We start from the raw sequence: 22629 nt of genomic DNA on the forward strand, positions 1-22629 counted from the left end.
TCTGGGGAAGGAAATATCTCTCCCGACCTTTGACGGTGTGCCACTGAAGGCGGCGCAGCGGGTGAAGAGCTTGGGTGTTTTACTGGAGCCTTCATTATCAATGGAGGCCCAGATAACAGCCACTGCCAAGTCAGCATTCTTCCATCTGAGGCGGGCAAGGCAGTTGGCCCCTTTCCTAGAGCGCCAGGACCTAGCAACGGTGATCCATGCGACGGTCACCTCAAGACTGGACTACTGTAACGCCCTCTACATGGGGCTGCCTCTGTGCTGGACCCGAAAATTACAACTAGTGCAGAATGCGGTGGCCAGGCTGTTACTTGGTCTCCCAAGATGGGAACATATACAGCCGGGACTACGTGAACTGCACTGGTTACCGATTGTATACCGGGTCCAGTACAAAGTGCTGGTCATTACCTTTAAAGCCCTATATGGCCGAGGACCGGCTTACCTGAGGGACCGTCTCTCCCCGTACGAGCCCCAGAGAGCACTGAGGTCAATAGGAAAAAACAGATCGACTACTCCGGGGCCAAAAGAAATCAAACTCCAGAACACCCGCACACGGGCCTTTTCATCTGCGGCCCCACACCTGTGGAATCAGCTCCCAGAGGAGGTTCGGGCCCTGCGGAACCTCAATCAGTTCCGCAGGGCCTGCAAAACTACCCTCTTTAAATTGGCGTTTATGAATAGCTGAACTACAAGTGCATAATAAGGAAACATCCGCCATCAATACCAACAGATAGATATAGCGTCAAAGATAATACCACGGTTAGATTTAATTCAATGTAATTAGATTAATAATGGTTTTTAATTGATGTATTAATTGGTTTTAAGACTAATTTAATGTCTACTAATGTAATGTTTTATTAATGCATTGTATTTTTATGTTGATGTTAGCCGCCCTGAGCCCGCTTCGGCGGGGGAGGGCGGGATACAAATAAAATTTTACCTTACCTTACCTTACCTTACCTTGGTGGCTGAAAGGGAACCCTCCCACCCTTGTTCAATAGAACAAAAGCAGGTTGAATCCAACGCCTAGTTTGAACTATGGCACTTCTGGCTTTTTTTTTATAGTAGACAACATAATTATAGAGAGACGTCCTGGGATTTGCTGGACTGTTTCAGGACCCTTGAGTTTACTGGAATAATGATGATAGTAAGAGGGTTAGTGTACTTTTTTGGGATGCTTGGTCAATGGGACATCTAGGAACCTTTTCTCCCTGACTGCATTTCAAATGCCTTCATAAAATCTACACTGACTCTGAAGATCAATTTCTGCAGTACAGCTCAAGGATATGCTGCACTGCATTATTTTCAGGGGTGTGATGGCTTTATAGGTGATGCATAGCCAGGGTAAGAACTATGCCTCAACTTAAGTATTGAGTGTGTACAGGTAACTCAAGGGAATCAACTGGGATGGCGACAAGAGAGAAGGACGAAGGGAGTTTTATCACAAAAACTGTACAGGAGCAATCAGTGACCTTTCAGTGGTTGGTTAGGAATCCCAGTGTGCTACATAGACTGTGTGACTACACAGCAGTGGCTAAACATGGTGTAGATATTTCTCAGGACAAGAAAACTCAATTCCAGCTGGGATTAAAATTTACTTCAAAATAGAAATACCATACTGAGTTGCTGCTGACTGGCTTGGCTTGGAGTAGTGATTTAAGGAGACAAACGCCTTCTCCAGGATGGTCGATAGGGAGGTAGGGGCTTTGAGAGCCACGCAATATGTGTGAAAGAGACACAGTTTGGCCATCCCTGCTCTGTTGGTTGCTCATTACCAAGTGCTGTTTTTGATCTTTCAAAGCTGCAAATATCTTGGGTCCGCCTGATGTAGGGAGCATCTTTTCCAGCATCATCCTGTGAGGTAAAACACAGGAGACATGCCGCTTTGAGTACCACAGTTTTTTTAATTAGGTTGTTAGTTACTGGCAATGTATCTTCAGACTATTATTTGTTCACTTGGATTTTTTAAAATGCAACTAACGTTGCTATCTGAACCATCTCATGTTCTCTGGCTTTCTTTATACCTATATATAAGACTTGAGGAAGTATCTTTCAATGTATCTGAAGAAGTATGCAAGCACCTGAAAGCTTATACCCAGAACTAATCTTTGGTTCGTCTTAAAGGTGCCACTGGACTTAAACTGTTCTGAAGAGTAATTTGGAACTTGAAAGTTCACTCTGGTTTTGAATTTCCGTCAGGTTAACATGCTGTAATTTTTCCTTGTTAATGAAAAGAATACCATATAATCAACCTCATCAATGTAACTCCTTTAATACTGAAAGGGGGTTATATTTCTAAAAGCGTTCCTTGAAGTGGATTTTGGAATTGCCAGGCAAGAAATGCACTCATGGCATCCACTGTTTTGGGCATTCTTACATTTAATAATGCCAGTTCTATCAAATATTTGTCATGTGCTGGCTGCCTCAGCAGATTGTGTATGCAGTGCAGCATTTGTACCTTACTTTAAGTTTAGAAGCTTAAGGGCAGACAGTGCAGTGCTTTGCAGGTTACTTTCAGGTTGAATTTGGGTGTATTAATAGAATTCTGTTAACTGTTCCATGTTTCTTTCTTCCATTTAAAGGAAGTGATATGGTAGCATCAACACTCTTGGAAATGAAACCTAATGTACTTCCTGTTATATCTAGTAATGAAGGAATGATAGTGACCGATAGCAAGAAGAAGGAAAATGTGTTAAAGAAAAAATGTCTGTACCATTTCCAAGATGCTGCTATGGACACTAGCAAAGTTGTTATGGCAACCTCTTCAGCAACCTCTTCAGTCTCATGCACAGCTACTACAGTTCAGTCAAGTAACAACCAGTTTAAAGTTTCATCTAAAAGATCGTCGCTAGGTAAAAAAACCTTTTTCTGCTCAGTTGGTAAAATTATCTCCCCTCTCCCCATTTAAACTGGAATTCAATAAAGTACAGCATTTGTGACTCGCTGACAGTATTTTATCTTTCCTCTGACCCTGCAAAATGTATTTCGGTCACATGGAAATGTTCAGCTTCAGTGGTAGAATTGTTTTGTAAAGATACTCGTTTTCATTTCTATATCAGTGTTGAAGGGAGATTGCACGCTAGAGGCCATTTATTTACTATCTCTTTTGCCTTTCCTTTAGCAATGCATGTGGGAGCTGTGCTGATTTTCAAATTTCAAATGTATGGTTCTGTCCTGAACATGCACACCACCTTTGATCCTGATATTTCCACTTTCAGTGAAGATAGTGCGTTTTCCTTCTTCCTTTGAAAACTTGTGTGGATAAACTGTTCTGCAAACTTGAAGCATAGAATTTCATTTGGATGCTTGAAGTGTTCAGCAGAGGTTCTGCAGAACAAAAAAGGGAAATATGAAAACCTAGATTCTCAATTCAGGATGTAATTAGATGAGTACCTGGGAATCGTGGTAGGTTTAGTTGCCTGAAATCATGTCATTGCAAAACAGGATTCACAGAAGAAATCAGTGCATGCATAGACATTCTGTCAGTTAACCAATGGATGGACGAGTGTAGGGAAACCTCTAGATATGTTTGGAAATTTATGAAAACTTATGAAAACTTAAGTGGTCACATTATAGGAAACAGCAACATATTGCTTGTGTGCAGCTTTCCCCCTAGCGGTCCAGCTAAAAATGCTGTTCCAGGAGTCACAAAGTTGTCCAAATCAGACAGTAAATAACAGATCTTTTCAGAACCCAGTAATTCAGGGTTCATGATTGCATCCAACAACAATCTTAATTTTATTTAGGGGGAGGTAGTGTTTGAAGTTAGCAGGGTTGGGATTGGGTGTGTGTTAAACTCCCCTCCTCTCATCTGCTCTTGTCTCTGGCAGAGGAAACAGAGGCAGCTATTTTCTCAGATAGCCATTCAAACAAAATGCAATTAATTCTGAACTGTTAACATGAGTTCCTGTAACTTAAATTTTGTATCCCCCCCCCCACACACACAGTGGTTGGCGTTTGAATAATCTGAGTGGGATTTTTTGTCTCATTTAGGTCAAGTGTTTCACAGTATCAGTACAGAGGATCACTCTTTGCCAGCTGCACCACAAAACAATTCTACTTGTTTAGCATTGCTTCCTTCTCTCTCTCCTGTGGTGCTTTCTCCAAATTCTGCTCCTCATCTCCAAAGTCCTGATGCTCCTTCTTTCACTGAGGTTACTTCAACGGCTTCTGGCTTTGGGGATGCCTGTTCAGATCTTTTTTCTACAACCGTTGTATCTCCTTCAGCCACAGAGTGTCTGATCAGTGATCCATCAAGAGCTTGCAGGTAAGATTTTGTTTTGTTTTTGTCTCTTAAGTATGTCTTTTGGTGTTGTAGTAAAAGGCAAGGTTGTTTCATCACAACCCAACCATATATGTGATTTTTTTTTTTTTTGGCTGTCAAGTCACAGTTGACTTTTGGCAACCCCATAGAATATTCAAGGCAAGAGACATTCAAAGATGGTCTGCCATTGCGTGCCTCCATGTCACAACTCTAGTGTTGGAGGATCCTTCCATGCGAATAGTAGGCAGGGCCGACCCCCTTCTGTGATCAGATGAGATTGGGCTAGTTTGGGTCAGGAGAATTTTGCTCATATTTATTTGGGAGCAAATCCGCCTGTACAAAGTGGAGCTTGCTTTCAAGTAAGTGGTTGCAAAATTAGACTGCAACAAAGTTGGCTGTTTAGCTGGTTGGAAAATAAATGTATTCCTGCAATTGGAAGAGGGTTGTCTGAATGCCTCCTTTAAGTTTGGTGGTCAGTACAGCGACATAATCCATAAATATGATGAAAATGTAAAGCAGGCAAAGTATAACTTGAGTTCTTGGTATTTCCCTGCAAAAGTGTGTCTTATTTGTTCTGTGATGGTTTGAAGAGCTTGTTACTTCTTCCATGGCTTCCTGTTTTGCATTAGTCTGCTGCTTATGGCTATCACCTGCCTCTGACAGTTTTACTTCTGCGGAAATACAAATTAAAGACTGGTGGAGAATTAGAGAATTGTGGGTGATCAGTTAGTGTTGACCTTTCCTTTTGTTAAAAACACTAGGAATAAGGCCCGTTGTGAGGAGAAATACAATGGACTTTAGAGAGGCTCTGGGCTAGTGCCCTCCCTTGCTGTCTTCCCATCCACCCAAGGTGGCTGTTTTCTGTAAGGGAATTTATCTGACTTCAGCTTTCCATCTCCTTCCTCCTCCCAGCAGCCTCGACTTAGGAAAAGTACAGTCTTAGAGGTGGCTTAGCCCTGCCAGAGTGGAGAACTTATTACAAAGCTTGTTGCCTTACTTGGGCGAAGGAATGGCTACTCTTGGAAAATAAAAGACTGCTGGTGCTAGAGGGGGCAGATTTAGTTAGAGGCTGGCATTCATACATATGGTATCAGACCCCCCTGGAGAATAATAACTTCTTTCGCCATGTTATCAGAAAGCCGATCTTTAAGGTATGGAGCGAAATAAGGAAAATGTTTTATACACAAGTCCCTCTTTGGCTCTCCCCTGTGGAGGCATCTCAGTATCCAAATGTTTATTCCTGGGATACCAACTATAATTACAATGTTTTGTTAGACTCCACCCATAATTTGATCCTAGATGATAATATCAAATTGGATTGGTGGACAAAAACACAAATCAACTCCAGATTCCAGGCAGATAAAAAAATAGGTTTTTATAAAAAACCAAATGATTTGGACACGATAATATATGATGGGCAGAAACTAATATCCAAAATATATAATTGGTTATTAATGAACAAAATGCAAGATGAATTGGTCAAAGAGAGTTGGATTAGATGGCTGACTGACTTTGGATATAATATGGAATTGAAAGAATGGGAAAATATCTGGAAACATAACCTTCAACTAACTCTGGCTAATGAATTTAAGGAAAACCTGTATAAAATGGCCTATAGATGGTACTTAACCCCAGAGAGATTGGCCAAGATCTACCCAAGCTACTCCAATAAATGTTGAAAATGTGGAAAGGTGAAAGGAACCTTATTTCATATTTGGTGGCAGTGTGCTCACGCCAAAAAATATTGGGCCCAAGTCAATATCTGGTGCCAAAATTTTTTTAAAATAAGGCTCCCGCATACACCAGAATTTTACCTGTTAAGCATAGTAAAGGAAAATCTCCCCAAATTAGAAAAAAAAAAATCTGTTATATATTGTCACTGTGGCTAGAATCCTATATGCCAGGTACTGGAAAGTTGCAGAAATCCCAGAAAGGGATGAGTTTGTGCAAAAGTTATTAGAGGCTGTAGAACTAGATATCTTAACAATGAAATTGAGAGGACAGTCTTACTCGGCTTGTAAAGAGATTTGGAATCCACTGTATCTATGGATAAAAAGTGTGGGAATTGAAATGAGGAATTTGAATTTATGTTTTGGTAACTCCCCTTAAGCTCTTGGTGGTGGGGTGGGAATGGTGGTGGGGGTGTTTTGAATGTACCAAATGTACTATATAGCTAAACCAATTTATTTCTATAAGTATTTTGTACTGTAAACAAGTTTCAATAAACTGTTTTATTGTTGGAAAAAAAAAAAAAGGAAAAGTACAGTCTTTCCCCACAGTGTGGATGAAAGCAGCTTACAACATTCTCCTCTCTCCCTTTTGATCTGCACAACAACCCTATGAAGTAGGTTAGGTTGAAAGTCTGTGACTGGCCTGAAATCACAGTGTGGGCCAAAGCAGGAGGGAAGCAACCTCAGCAAGGTATAATGACAGAGTCCACCCTGCAAAGCAGCCAGTTTCTCCATCTCCATTATCTCTGCCATCTGGAAAGCAGCTGTAATTCTGAGTGATCTCCAGCCCTCACCTGGAGATTGGCAACAATGGTTCCCTAGGAGGAAATGGCTGGTTTGGAGGGTAGAGTCTATGGCATTGTACCTGAGGTCCTACCCCTCCTCAAACCCCGCTGTACAGGCTCTATCCCTCAAATCTCCAGGGATTTCCCAACTTGGAGTTGGGAACCCTGTCTCCTTCCTTTATCTGCCTCACTGACTTCAGCTTTCCATCTCCTCCCAGTCTGTCTGGAGAATTATATTTGTCAAACATTTGTTTTCAGTTTGGTTTTATTGTCTTGTCAAGGTCTTAAAGAGTCACTGAAAACAGACTGCATACTTGTTGGTATCAATTATGATATTTTGCCCCAAAGGTTGATCTATGTTAGATTGAAATCATGTGTGCATTGCGAAGTGCAAGAAGATGGAAAGACGGTTGTAAAATGACTTCATGGTGCTGCCGTTTATTAACTCAGAACCTGGTACAATATAGTATTCTTTTTCTCATATGTGAAAAAGCCTGATCCTCATGCATTGAATTCTTTGCTTTTCACATTGGCACAATAACAACAGCAGGGCTGAGGTTAAGAGATCTATTTTCTTAATCTTAATGTAGTGATCCTGACTGTGAAGGCCATCATTGTGAGGACAGCAGCATATATGGCCACCAGCAATATGATGGTGAGGACAGCCAAGATGAAGACAGCTGTTCAGAGCACAGCTCTAGTACCTCAACATCTACAAACCAGAAAGAAGGAAAATACTGTGATTGTTGCTACTGTGAATTCTTTGGCCATGGTGGAGTAAGTAGTCTGTTAACAGCATATTACTTATAGGCTTCTTAGCGTTTTTTCTTTATATGTAGGCTGTGTCCTGAAAACATACTGACTAGATCTGTGGGGTTTACAGTGTGATCCAGTGCAGAGTCACTCTAGTCAAAACTCATTGATTTTTCGGTGTGCTGCAGATTAGTTAATGACTTGATTTGGATGTCACAGTGAATTGGTGCCTGATCAAGCTGGCAAGTATTTGTTCAAGTTCTGTTCGCTAGACAAGGAAGGCGGTGGGAGGAGCAAAGGCCGTATGCAAGCATGACAACAGACTGTGCCAAAACAGAGTCTAATAATGGCATCTTTTTGTGCTGTCTGAAGGCAGCCTAGATGTCTGCTTTGGGGGTGGAAGAAGAATGAGTCCCTAGCTTTGCCCGTCTGTTCTCTCCTGCTGCTTGTGAGGCTACGGTGTGAGGGGTAGACTGTAGCACTGGGATTCCTGCATTTGGATGTCATAGGAAGTGTTTGATGAGTCTCCACACAATTGGGAAGTGTGTGCGCAGGCATCGCAGCAAACTGTTTGTGCCACGTTAGAACTTAATGGCAACTTTTTTATGACAGCTGAATGCAGCCTTTCTGCCCTACGCTGTAAAGTACTTTACCGACAAGGTTATTGCGAGAATATCCTAAGGCCAGTAGATAGGGTGCTAAGCAGCTCTTCTTTCTGAAAACCAGCTCTTCATATTCCAAATTTAAAATGTAGCAACAAAAGATCTTTAAACAAAGTAAATCATTAATATAATTTCATTTTAGATATTTATATGCCTGCCTTTCTGGCTAAATATAGGGCTTCAAGATGGGAGTAATAACATAAAACCTCAATTAACACTATATAATAAATGCACAATAATGATGCCTACATTTTCTGTTGTATCCCATACAAATCAAGCATAGCCATTGGCCCTTTTGCTGGTCATTGGAATCTTCCTTCCTTGGGAAGGCTGTTTCATAAACTGACATTAGTAAGAGAATGTAAATGAGAAGCAAGAAAGTAGGAGTGGAGGTGGCATTGAGGCTGGGAGTGGGTGTTTTCCAACCAAATGACATTAAAATTGCAGTGGAGCGAGTGCTGCCCTTCTACTAAAGTACCAAGTTTAAAGTAAAATAAACCAAAGGAGTAAGTACAGTGGGCCCCTGAAGAAGCTGCCTCAGCTCTCTATTCACCCAGCCATAGAAGAACAAAAGGGCTGTGCGCCCCCCTCCCCAAAAGGACGGACAGAAAGAGAACTCTGAATCTTTTTTGTGGGCTCTGTGCAGTCCTACACTTTAAATACTGCTCCTGCATTGGACTCAATATGGAAGCTTCTAGAAATATTCTTCAGCATTTTTGGTGGGCTTTTCCTCCATTGTGGGAAGCAGGCATTGACTGCACATGCCTGGAGCTGAGGAACGGCTAACCCTCCACTCAGTTCTTTTTCGACTGCTGTGCTATTTGGTGCTTTATTGCAGTGGTCCCTAACCTTTTTGGCCCTTGGGCTGGTCCGCTGACCGCAGCCCCAGGGCCAGCAGGGTGGGGCACCCAATTCGGCCTCCCCCCGCCCCCGATGGTGTCTCCTCCCCCCGGTTTTCTCCCCCGTTTCCTCCTTCCTCCTTCACCCCCCACGCAGCCTCCTCCTCCCCCGTTTCCTTCTCCCTCCTTCTTCACCCATGCAGCCTCGCTGCCTCTTAAAGGTGCAACTTGGCTCCTACTTTGTTCTACTGCTTCAGACCAACACGGCTGCCCACTTGGAGCTATCCTCTTTCCCTGTTTCCTCCTCCCACCTTTGCCCCCCTGTGCAGCCACGCCTCCTCCCCCCCCCCCCGTTTTCACCATTTTAAGGCCTGGGAAGGGGCCGTGAAGCTCCTCCCAGGTCGACCCCCCCCCCCCGCAGAAAGGAGGTAAGGGCAGCGTCCCTCGCCGCTGCTGCTGCAGTTTTCCTGGGCGATCAGCTAATCAGCGGGGGTGGGGGGAGGTCAGCCAGGGAGGCACTTCACGGCCCCTTCCCCAGCCTTAAAATGGTGAAAACAGTGGAGGGGGGAGGCACCGCGGGGGGGGGGCCAGGCTGCGTGGCCCATTGCAAACAGGCCACGACCTGGTACTGGTTCCTGGCCCAGGGGTTGGCCCTGGTACTGGTTCCTGGCCCTGCTTTACAGGACGTCTCTTTCATTGTGTTTTTCCCCCCTCAGTGTTTTTACCTTTCCGTCTTCCCTCACGTCTTCCGTGTTTGTCTATATATTTTAAAAAGCTTCCTTAGTGTATGTCTGCCTCTCCCTCATATCCCTATCCCCCCCTCCCTCCTTTCCCCATATTGCCCTCAATCTTTGGTGTATGGAAGGAGGCGTGTTTTCAAAAAGTGCTGTGTCTGCCAAGCAAAGATTCCCTCCACAGACAGACATGAATTTTGTTTGCTTTGCTTTGAGGACAGTCACCAGATGGAATCTTGTGCTTACTGTTCAAAATTGACAGAACAGGCTTGTAAAAAACAAGGCAGCTCACCTCGGAATGGCCCTTACACAGAAGTCTCTCAGAACACTAATGGTGCAGTCAACTCGATGCCAGCCTACACTACCTGCCCCACCTCCACTGTGGAGAGATTTGATGCCATCCAGGAGCTCAGGGGCATTCACTTTGCCCTGACAGAAGAGAGATAAGTAAAAAAAAACAGACACTGGGTTTGACAGCATCGGGTTTGAAATCTAAATGATCAAAACCGTCAAATCCAGCTCCGAAGCCAATTCCTGTTCCCCTATTCATCATCATAGGACCCTCAACTCTGCCTTCGGCTAGAGAAGCTCCCTAAGGGCTCCCCCCACCCCACCCCGGTCTTAGAGCCTCAAGCTCAACCAGTCAAATTGTCATCATGGGCCAACAATCTTCCCCTGGGCCAGCAATTGCCATCCTGTCCTGATCACCTTCGACCAGGTCAGCCATCCCACCTTTGACAGAGAATGGAGACCAATTCTGATGGACTGAAACCCAAGACACTCAAGAAACATTGAGACATCGATCCCATTGCCACTGGACTAGACTACTACTCTCAAATCCAGTGGTCTCATTCTTGATCTACTTATCGCCAGGAGTGCACTGTGGGTAGTAGATATTCATCAGGGTTGATGGGGAGGGACAGTGGCTCAGTGGCAGAGCATCTGCTTGGTAAGCAGAAGGTCCCAGGTTCAGTCCCCGGCATCTCCAACTAAAAAGGGTTCAGGCAAAAAGGCATGGAAAAACCTCCGCTTGAGACCCTGGAGAGCCGCTGCCAGTCTGAGTAGAACATACTGACTTTGATGGACTGAGGGTCTGATTCAGTAGAAGGCAGCTTCATATGTTCACTGCCGAGACACCATTATGGCTTCCAGTTTTATTCACATGGACCTTACTACATTCGGTCCCAGTCACCTTCTTGATCTCCATCATGACACGCTTATCACTCACAATCCTGAGATGACAAACATTCTCACCTGCAGCCCACTGGCTCCTGTCAGAATGATCACTCTTGCTCTGTTGCCAGTCTTGAGATCACGAGGTCTCAGTGCTCATCAAGCCCTTGGCAAGGCATGCAGCTTCAGTCCTGACGCAGCCAGTCTCAACCTCCATCCCAATCACGTCCACATTGGGTGTCCAAACATTCTAGGCTACTCCAGGGACTCTGAAATCTGATTTGCCTCTGGGTGCTCTTCTTCGTGTACTCCCTATACATCTTGAAACCTGTCATAGGTCAGCAGCCTGCAGCAGCTGATGCCTGGCCAGATGAGCCTGTTACCACCCCTGTCAGTGACTCTGAAGCAGAGGAAGCGGATCCTTGGGCATCAGTTGTTGAAATTGCTAAGGACCCTAGCCCCATGGGCACTGAGACCAAAGAGGAGGCAACCCCAACAGGCAGTGAGCCAACAACCCAGGATTCAAGAAAGGCTGCCTCTCCTCCCCTTTCCCCAGGGCCAGGGGAACACAGGAGGCGACGGGCACACTTGGAGCTCCTCAAGAGGAGACAGTATGTGCCTTGCAGCGCGGCATTTACCAAGTCAGGAGGAGCACTTGGGGCTTATGAGCCAAATGCATGTTCAACAAGACCCAGCTGTGAGCTACCCATGAAACACAGGACCTCAGACAGCTCAGGTGTGGGAGCAACTCGTCAACATTCCAGAAACACCATGACCACAGCTTCTGACACCTCTTGTGCTTTCTGAACTCCTGGCTTTGTATGACGGACCTGCTTGACTAAACCTCTTGGACCTGCTTGTACCTTGTTCCTTGGGTTCTCAGCTGCCTCCCTTGTGTATGACTTTTGGACTGAGTTCCTGGTTAATGTCCCTGCTTTGTTGCTCTTGGTTGATACTGTCTGAGTTTGCCCTGCTCCAGGACAAAACCCTTAAGGAGGCTTGAGGGAAATCAGCCTCTACATCTCCAATATTGAAATGATACAAGGCCATGTATAGGGTCCAGTCAACTAAAGTCAAATTCTGTTATTGTTCACTCTTCCACCAAAACCAAACAAGCATGGAATCTTGCACTTCCTGACAGAGAAGGAAGGAAGATAGATGTCTTATCAAAAAAAGATCTACACTTGAACAACAATAGTGACTATGCTCCATACCCACCTATTCTATTTTTCAGCATATGTCATCTTAGCCAGCCAGCTGACATTACATCTCTCTCACTTCTCTTTTGATATCCAGTCAACTGCAATCTCTCTAGTCCAAGAAATCTGTACGGTCTGTAAACACATCTCTACGGTGAGACACTTGGTTACCTGCTTGTCCCGCATTCTGGCTACGTTGGTGGCTCTCTGCCATCATATATGGCTCTGTTCAGCGTCTTTGCAACCAGGCATCAAAGCAAAGATAGAATACCTCCTGTTTGATGGTGACGGACTCTTCCATGCATTGACAAGTGAAATGCTGATGTCAGTGGATGATGGCAGAAAAAGGGCACAGAACATCTGACTCATTGTCACTCGTTCCAAGACTTGGAATTTTTCTGCAGGGAAGCCCTAGTGCTCCCCCCCCCCCCCCCACTGACTGAGCAATGGAAAAAGAAATCTTTTCCTACTAAGCCTACCTTTCATTCCAAGACTAAACCATCTGCCTCTTCCAAAAAAACTTCACAACAGTTCAAGCAGTTGTTTTGACTCTCCTCTGTACCACCCAAGAGCCACTCCACTGCTAATCACCCCACCCTGAGGGACCCAATTCTGTCTGTATCAGGACCCCTGGGAGAACATTACAATGGACAGTTAGGTCCACACCATCATCTGACTGTGGTACGCCACTGAGTTTGATTCAGTACCACAAACCCCTCATGTCATGATTTATATGCATGCCTCACGATGGGGATGGGGAACCCATTGCAGGAATCCATTTGTCCAAGATCAGTGGTTGCTCGCCCAGCAGCGTATTCATATCAACTCCCTGGAACTGCTAGCAGTTTATATTTATTTATTATTATTATTTATTACATTTGATTTATATCCCGCCCTCTCCGCAAGCGGACTCAGGGCGGCTCACAGTATCTACACAATTAAATAAAATATATAAAACCATAATTTACATTTTCAGTTTAAAAACGTATTACAATTCGAGATTATTAAAACCATTATATAGTGCTGAATACATTATAGCGGCATTAGAATTCCAAGCCGTGAACACCGGCGTTCTGTGTGATGTCCGGTGGCAGCCATCTTCGTCAAGCCTCGAAGGCCTGCTTGAACAACTCGGTCTTACAGGCCCTGCAGAATGCAGACAGATCCCGCAGGGCCCGTATGGCTTCTGGAAGAGCATTCCAAAGCTCTGGTGCTGCCACCGAGAAAGCCCTAGATCTTGTCACGCATAGCCTGGCTTCTTTTGGTCCGGGGACCGAGAGTAGGTTTTTTGCCCCTGAACCGCAGTGCTCTCTGGGGGATATATGGAGAAAGGCGGTCCCGTAGATATGCAGGTCCCTGACCATAAAGGGCTTTAAAGGTCAATACCAACACCTTGAAGCGAACTCGGAACACAACAGGTAGCCAGTGCAGTTCTTTCAGCACTGGCTGAATGTGCTCCCATCGTGGCAGCCTCATTAGCAGCCGTGCCGCAGCATTCTGCACTAGCTGTAGTCTCCGGGTTTGCGTCAAGGGTAGCCCCATGTAGAGAGCATTACAGTAGTCTATTCTTGAGGTGACCGTAGCATGGATTACCATCGCTAAATCGTTGTGCTCCAGAAAAGGAGCCAGCTGCCGTGCCCGCCGAAGATGAAAAAAGGCAGATCTAACAGTGGCTGCTACTTGGGCCTCCATTGTAAGGGAGGACTCAAGGAGCACGCCTAAACTCCTGACCTTAGGGACCGGTGTTAATGGCACCCCGTCAAGAGTCGGCAGATGGATCTCTCCCCTTGGAATACCCTAACATCTTCGTTGTGCACCCTATAAGGCAAGACACTACAGATTGCCACAGACAATGTGGCAACTATGTATTTTGTGAACACAGAACATGGGACAGCCTGCCATAGACTTCACAAGTCTGCCATGACTCTTTGGGACTAGAGTCTCATTAGTGCCATATTTTCAATGGCCATCCATGTTCCAGGGACCATGAATATCAAAGCAGACATCTCAGCAGGAACACAAGTGGTCCATAGAAGCTCTTGTCTACAACCAGTTTTCAAGCAGTACGATCGGCCAACTGTGGATGCATTTTCTACTGCAACTAATGCCCAATGCTGAGTTTTCTATTCAGTGAGGAAATCCCTAGGGCAGAGGTGTCGAACTGGTTTGTTATGAGGGATGGATCTGACATAAATGTCACTTTGTTGGGCCAGTGTAATGCAAGGTACCAGAGATGTAAACTTTATAAAGATGATTTTCACATGCCTAAATGGCAATAGCAGGTTTGATTGGATTAGGTGTAATATGCAGAAGGGTGATAGGCATGGTGACAGGAAACCTCGGTCTCAATTTGTGACAGGAGGATTCAGTTCAGGAGGATGCAAAGAATGAATGAAAATAAGTCTGAAGAAGTGAGGAGTGACTCACAAAAGCACAACCACAAATTTTGTTAGTCCTTAATGTGCTTGTGGACTCTTGCTCTTTTCTACCGCTGTTAGAATTTACAACACTGAAAAACCAATGGGGGAACATTTTAATGTTCCAGGAAATGCAATTGCTGACCTAAGAGTAGCAGTTCTTTTACAAAGGAATTTCAGAGGGAGATTAGAAAGAGAGACTGCTGAATTGCAACTGATAATGAAGCTCAAGGCAGTGCATCCTCCTGAATGGAATTGAAAACTCTCATTATCAATGCCTGCTATTGTCAATTAGCAACTGAAATTAGTTCACTTTTCAAGCTATAAGGACAGATGGACTCACATTATTTATAGCTGTATCTGAAAGTTGTGCTGTTAGTTTTATTCCCCCCCACAATCTTTAAGAAACGGAAAGGGTCTCTCTCTCTTCCCCCCACCCCTCTCCACTGATAAGGATTTATTTCAACCTTGTGGTCCAGTAACAGTCTATTGATTTTTCTAATATTATCGTCATTGCTGATGATTGGCTAATTGTCCCAAGCATATTCCTATATCCACTATTATATTGTTCTGTGTGTTCATATATGCATTTATGCACATGTATTCCTGACTGCACTAACCAATGTATTTCAATGTACATATTTACTAACCTTTATATTCATTATCTTCTTTTATGGATTTATCTAGAATAGGTTTGGTAACATATGAGTCCATTACAGGTAACTTATTGTGGGAAGCAACAATCTTGTCTCCCTGATAATGGAAGATAGGTACCAACCAAAAATGTCTGCAAAGCTGGAATGTGACCTCGGAGAAAAGTAACACTGTAGTCTGGGAACTAATTCAAAGACATTTGAGAGGGTTAGGAGAGAGAAGTGATGAACCATTAACCTGTAACCTTTATTTGGGCTGTAACGTCTGTGTCTTGTCAGTCTGGCAAGTTGCACATGCCGCAAGTGTTTGCTACCTTGTACCTGGAATAAAACATTGTTCTGCTGCCACGAGATGCCATTTCTCTATCTCTGTCTGTCTGTCTCTCTGGCTCTTTTCCTTCCTCTCCCTCCGTAGAGGAGGAAGGGAAGAAGCCCTCAGCCTCTATGAAGCAGAAAGAGACTGGGCAAAAGAGTTGCAATGCAAGAAACAGGAAGGAGGAAGCAGTGGAGAGGCAATCACTCACGGGCCTAATTCGAGGCTTGCAGGGGCCAGATGCATCTTGCACCCCTGTCCTAGGAGATGCCTTTTTTCATTGATGGCATGGGGCAGTATGCTACACATTTCGACCTTCTCCACTAATTGTTAAGGTGATCTGAAAGATTATTCATGACTCCAAGTCAGCTATTGGCGGCCCAGACAAGCCCTTGTTTCCCCTTATCCAGGAGAAACTACCATTGCTGCCTCCGGCTACAGACCTGCTGTCTCAGCAGAATGGAATGATTCTGGACCACAATCCTTCATTATTCAACCTGACAGCTTGGAAGATTCTACAATAGGAATTGCTCCAGAGGTTGCTAATATTGTACTGCACACTCTGAAGCTTTCCACCAGGCAGTCGTACCGTATGAAGCGGCATTGGTTTTTCTTTTGTGCTGAGGGACATCATCTTTACCCTGGAGTCAGCCCATTTACCAGAGATCCTACCATACTTGGTTTTACTGCAACACTCCAGATTGAGTTACACTTCTGTAAAAGTGCATCTTTCAGCAATTTTGGCCTATACGAGATCACTCTTTATTTTTTCATCAGACAACAAAACATTTTCTCAAGGGCCTCCTAAATCTCCATCCTCCATGGAAGGCTCTGACCCCTGAAGAGAGTTTGTCTCTGGTGCTTTCCCAGCTTATGAGCAAGCCATTTGAACCTATGGCTACATCCTCATCACATCTATTATCATGGAAGACAGTTTTCTAAATACTTCTGCAATAAGAGCAAGTGAACTCTCTGCTTTTTGGATTGGTGCTCCTTATATAGTTTTTCATAAGGACAAGATAGTCTTAGACTGGACTTCTCTTTCCTGCCCAAAGTGCTATCACCCTTCCACTTGTCTGTCTATAAGTTTACCTACGCCGCCACCCTGCCCATATGATGATGGCCAGTGAGTGCTGCACAGCTTGGATTTGCAGTGTGTGTTTGCCTTTTACTTGGGCAGAACTAGGTCATTTCAACGTGACAACCAGTTCTGTGTCCTGCTTGGGTCCTACAAAAGAGTCTGTGATCTCCTGCAAGTGAGTAACCATTACTGTTTCTCTGTGTTACCAATTGGCTGGACAGCCCTTACCTGGGCTGTTATCGCATGGGTTGTTTCCACATCGATGGCCTTCTTCACTGGTATCCCACTCAAGGACATTCACAGTGCAACTACCTGGCTGGGTCCATTGACCTTTGCATGTCAAGTCGATGCCTGCTTCCCAGAGCAGAGGAAAAGCACACCAAAAATGCTGAGAAATAGCTCTAGATGTTTCTGTATCAAGTCCAGTGCAGACACAGTACCCAAAGTAAATAACTGCACAGATGACTGCTTGAAGATAATCAATTACAGGTAAACAACCAGCTTTTCTCTATGGCTCATCTCCAGAGGTGGTTGGCTGGAAGCGCTGTTTCCTCCTCCTTTGCAAGGATTCAGTTGGAGGGAAGAAATCAGTAGAATCAGGGAAATGCACAAGCACATGCTGTAAGCTGGCTAGCAGCAACCAAACTTGAAAAAAACATGCATTTCGTTAGGGAGCGTAATGTCATTTCACTAAGAATTCTGGCTTCCTAATACCATTCCAGAAAATCACAGTAATGACTGGAAATGTCTCTTTCCATGTATATCTTCTGCTGGGATATTTCATTATGTTTGCATCTAGCATAGATCAGCATGGCCAGATCAACTGAGTGCAGAAAAAGGGATCTTCTCTGAGCCAAGTGCAAATGAAAAAAAAGTATATTTTGGCTGCTGTATTAACCTGGTTCTGCAAGAGGAGGGCAGGAGCCAATGAAGTCCCCCTCAGTTCATGGTTGAGTTCACCAAGAAAAGACTCATTCTATTCTCATTTAATGGCAATATTGTGTAAATGTTTGGACACACATAAGGGTGACCTGGTCATGACAAATTTTTCTATATATTGTTTTTCTTTTTTTTTCCCTGCCAAAAAAACCTTGTTTTGCATTTCCTAACATCAAAATGTCTTTGGGTAGATAACTGTCAAGCTTTGAGCTATTCTTTATTTTTAAGCATTCTTGGATTTCTTCATGATTTAGCCATAGTTTTGTAGCTATTTCCAACTTAATTACTAGGTGGTAGTGTGCTTTTGATACAGATGCCCAAGTAATACAGTGTTTAGAAGTAGCAGTTTTAAATTAAGTTGAAGCTTCACATAAAAGACTCATTGTTGACGTAATGATTATTACATTTGGTTATATTTGGTTCTCATAACATTAACCATACTGAGTGAGAACGGCTACTGAAACTGTATGTTGAATTTGGAGTGTTCTTATAAAACTTCGGGATTTGACTCCTATAACATTTTTTATTCCCTGATAGCCACCAGCAGCACCAACTAGTAGAAATTATGCTGAAATGAGAGAAAAACTTCGCCTGCGTTTAACGAAAAGGAAAGAAGAACAGCCTAAGAAATCAGAACTAATATTGGATAGAGAGAGTGTTGTCGATCATAGAAAAGTAGAAGACTTGCTACAGTTTATAAACAGCCCTGAGACTAAACCAGTAAAGAGCACGCGGGCAGCCAAAAGAGCTAGGCATAAGCAGAAAAAGGTAAGACCTGACATATTTTAGAGGAAGTCACACCATGAAAGGAATGAGAGAAGACAGTGGGGTATTAAAAGTATCCTAGCCTTGAGATGATGATGTGCTATTTTATTAGACCTCTTTTTCTCATTAACAGAAATGAAAGGTTTGACAACTGGGCAGAAGGTTAATGAATGTATGATGGAGGGACAAACTGCTGGTTATTCAAATGCACGTAGCAAAGCCATTTAAAAAAAAGAGCATGTACAGTTTTTAGTGGAAAAGTAAATGGGGAGGTGATACTTAACCCATTTCTCTGCCCTTTTTCTGTTCAGCTTTCACCTGTGCATTTAAAAGAAGAAAACATGCAGAAGATTATACAAGCCTTGTTTATTTTAGATTGTCACTTACATGATTAATTAATGGCTAGATTGTATTTGCTTGATAGGAAGATGACCCTGAATAAGGCAGTTTCCCTAAAGAAAGAGAAAAACTGTAGAGAAAAACTGATGACTGAGTTTCAGGTGCCCCTCCCCCCCAAAAAAAGAACAGATGAGCCAGCCTGCCAGAGATGTCCTCCTCCAACAAATGACCATCTGAGTCCCCTTCCTGCCCCAATTTCCCAAGAGCTCTGTTGTCACTGCAGCCATGGCCTCTGTCATTGCCTCTACTTGTCTCTACTGGTCCAGTTGATCCTAGCCAGAAAACAACAATCAGGACCAGTACTCCCTCTAATCTGTGGAGTCTTGTGAGCAAAAATTCTACTTTGTGAACTACTGCCATTAATGTTGTGAGCTACTGCATAAATTAGTTTGCTCTGGGGCCATTTTTCCTGAGCTAAGACAAAAATGTGTGAGCCGGAGGCTAAAAAACTGTGAGCCAGCTCACACTAACTCAGCTTAGAGGGAACACTGATCGGGACAACAAAGCTGCTGCTGGGGCTACTCTCCTGTATTTTCCTCCCCACTTTCTAGCCAAGCCAAAAAAAAAGAAATGCAATGGAAAGAGACCATATTCTGCAACTTGATTGCATGAACTGCTTCCAGTCCCTCCTCCAGGTGACAGAGAGGCTAGCTTTTCTCTCTCTCTGTGCTTTCCAGACAAGCCAGAAAGTGTGTGCAGACTGTGTGACTAATTTACACACCCTCTTGTCTCCTTCTGCAGGCACACAGGCAATGTGGCCCTAGATCAGCTAGGCTGTGAGGGTGGTAGCTCCCCATAGCAGATCCCACCAGTCATAGAATGGGGAGAACACTACATAAAAGTGTATCCAAACTTCTGATGACCTCCCCCCCTTTAAAAAACCCTCACAATTAAAAAAGTCTTATATTTTAGAAAATACAGTGCATGGTTTCAGTCATTAGATACACAGCAGTTAATTGCTTCTGATTTGTCCAAGACAATAGGACTCACAACTTTTTAACTTGGTCTTTCACATTATCCAACAACAAAAACCTTTATTAATATTCTGGTAGTCATGTGGTGCATAGTATTTTTATGTACTTTAATCTTTACTTTGAAGGAATGTTGTTCAATTTATTGAAGGATGCTGTTTTGCATACATATTTGTTTATTTCAAAATGAATCCAGTGTTTTCTCTTGCAAGGAGACTTAAGGCAGTTCACAGTATTTCCCAGCTTCCCTTGAAGAATACATTCTCAAAAAGTGTCTGGCAGTATCCTTTTGGTAATTCATTTGCCAATTGGTACCTGTTTGAGGTTGGCCTCCAGCTCATGGCCAGCTTGCTTCTCTTCTCTAATACTTACCTGGTAGGGGAAACTTCTTGATCATGAAGGAGTTTTTCCCAGGGTGAGGCTTCTCTTCTTTTTTTATCTTTGGTACAGCTGTCCTTCCTTCCCTGCCTGAAACCTTCTATGCCTTTGGGTTTGTTGACTCAGTGGGAGAAGAAAGGAAATTAAAAGCTATTATAGAATCATAGAGTTGGAAGGGACCTCTAGGGTCATCTAGTCCAACCCCCTGCACAATGCAGAAAACTCACAAATATCTCCCCCCAAATTCACAGGATCTTCATTGCTGTCAGATGGCCGTCTAGCCTCTGTTTAAAAACCTCCAAGGAAGGAGAGCCCACCACCTCCCAAGGAAGCCTGTTCCACTCTAACGGTCTGGAAGTTCTTCCTAATGTTGAGCCGGAAACTCTTTTGATTTAATTTCAACCCACTGGTTCTGGTTCTACCTTCCGGGGCCACAGAAAACAATTCCACACCATCCGCTAGATGACAGCCCTTCAAGTACTAGAAGATGGTGATCATATCACCTCTCAGCTGCCTCCTCTCCAGGCTTAAACATCCCCAGCTCCTTCAACCTTCCCTCATAGGATTTGGTCTCCAGACCCCTCGCTATCTTCATTGCCCTCCTCTGAACCCGTTCCAGCTTGTCTATATCCTTCTTAAAATGTGGTGCCCAAAGCTGAACACAATACTCCAGGTGAGGTCTTACCAGAGCAGAGTAAAGCGATACCATCACATCACGTGATCTGGACACTATACTTCTGTTAATACAGCCCAAAATTGCATTTGCCTTTTTAGCCACGCATCACACTGTTGACTCATGTTCAGTGTATGGTCCACTAAGACCCCTAGATCCTTTTCGCACATACTACTGCTAAGACATCTCCCCCATTTCATTTCAAATGAGGTCAGCTGTACCCTGAGATTTGTTCTCCAGCTTCAGATATTACTATCTATGATACATGCAAGCTCAAACTATTTGCAGACTTTGAAATCTTCAACAGCCATCAAAAAATTTAAGGACACTGAAGTTGGCAAAATATATGATTGACACTAAGAATGTGCACGGAATGCGAAAATGGTGGTTCATTTCATTTCGTTGTTTGTTGGGTTGTCCGATTCATTGGTTTGTGTTGATTCATGTTTTTTTCAGTTTCCCGATCTGTTTCATGGTTTGTTGGTTTGTTTGGTTCAGAAATGTTTAGAATGGCTCCCCAATGCGTTAGAGACGCCAAACTCTTCAGCAAACTCTGCTCTCCAAGTTTGCTGCAAATTGGATCTCGGGGGGCCAAGCTACAGCCCCCCAAAGTAGGTGTTTCCAGTAAACTGCTCTCCTAGGAAATGTCAAGCCGGGGAAAGAAAGGGAAGCTACCCTGCACCTTCTGGTTGGTTTCACTCCCAGGAAGCTGACCAGAAGTGGCAATGCAGTTTTCCCCAGCTCCCTGCCATTTCTGGTCAGTTTCACTCCCAGGAACCTCCAAGGGGAGTGAAACTGACCAAAAGCAGCAGGGGGTCGGGGAAATCACAGCAGGCTGTCTGGGAAAATGAACCAAACATGAACCAGATGCCATACCAAGAAAAAAAATCTGGTTCGTTTTACTCTTCAGGTGCAATGGGATCAAAAGAGCCAGTTTGGAACAAACCATGAATTGGCCTGATTCACGCAGAATCGTGATTTATGGTTCAGTTCCTGCCCATGTCTGACACCTGAACTTACCTTTTTTTTTCAAATGCCCATTTTCTGTTGAGTTCTTTTAATCAGCTCAAAGATTTGATTGCAAGCAGTTTTGCATCTACTCATTCGCAGCATTTGTGCTTGCTTGATTACTGTGTCCCATATAATCAGGAGATGTCTTTTTAAAAAATAGTTGTTAGATGTTGCATACTGTGCAGTTGGCAGATTTCCTTCCTCTTTTCTTCTTTTTCTTCCGTTGCTCTTCACAGTCAGGACCCTTTCACTTCCTTTTGTCTTCTTACCTATATTTAGCTAATAAATCTGTGGTGATTTTTATTTCAGATTCCTAGGCTTAGAGCTGTGCTTCTCCAAAGGAGTGCTCAGTGTATTGAAGGTGAATTTGACTTAAGAACATGGCCAGTTTCATCTTTAGGTATGACTAGCGCTCAGGGCTTTTTCTACAAAAAAAGCCCTGAGCGCTAGTCATACCTAAAGATGAAACTGGCCATGTTCTTAAGTCAAATTCACCTTCAATACACTGAGCACTCCTTTGGAGAAGCACAGCTCTAAGCCTAGGAATCTGAAATAAAAATCACCACAGCAGGAACTCATTTGCATATTAGGCTACACCCCCTGATGTCAAGGCAGCTGGAACTGTGCTCCTGTGCATTTCTGCTAAAAAAAAAAAAAAGAAGCTCTGCTAGTGCTATTCATCTGGGGAAGTGCAGCTGCCGGCCAAGGAAGAAATGCGCAGCGGGGCCTTTTGAATGTTCCAGCTCTTGCATTGGGTCCTTTCTTCTGCTTGCCCACTTCTGTGCTTTTTCTGTGACTGCTTTCATGTTATAGAATAGCCCTCTTGTAAAACAGCTCTACGGAAGAGTTTTCAGTACCTCAAGATGATGGCTTTGTGGGTGCCT

The 22629-nt window shown here is 43.8% G+C and overlaps 1 protein-coding gene across 1 annotated transcript in view; it reads left to right on the forward strand.

Moving 5' to 3' along the window:
- Positions 1-22629, forward strand: part of FAM193A (family with sequence similarity 193 member A) — an 87575-nt gene that overhangs the window by 48367 nt on the left and 16579 nt on the right. The window contains exons 10-13 of the mRNA XM_060253580.1: positions 2589-2858; positions 4000-4273; positions 7376-7562; positions 18086-18316. Of these exons, the coding sequence (XP_060109563.1) occupies positions 2589-2858; positions 4000-4273; positions 7376-7562; positions 18086-18316 (962 nt within the window). The remainder of the gene's footprint in view (positions 1-2588; positions 2859-3999; positions 4274-7375; positions 7563-18085; positions 18317-22629) is intronic.

Source organism: Heteronotia binoei, chromosome 14 (genome assembly GCF_032191835.1).
Source record: "Heteronotia binoei isolate CCM8104 ecotype False Entrance Well chromosome 14, APGP_CSIRO_Hbin_v1, whole genome shotgun sequence".
NCBI classification, from domain to species: Eukaryota; Metazoa; Chordata; class Lepidosauria; order Squamata; family Gekkonidae; genus Heteronotia; species Heteronotia binoei.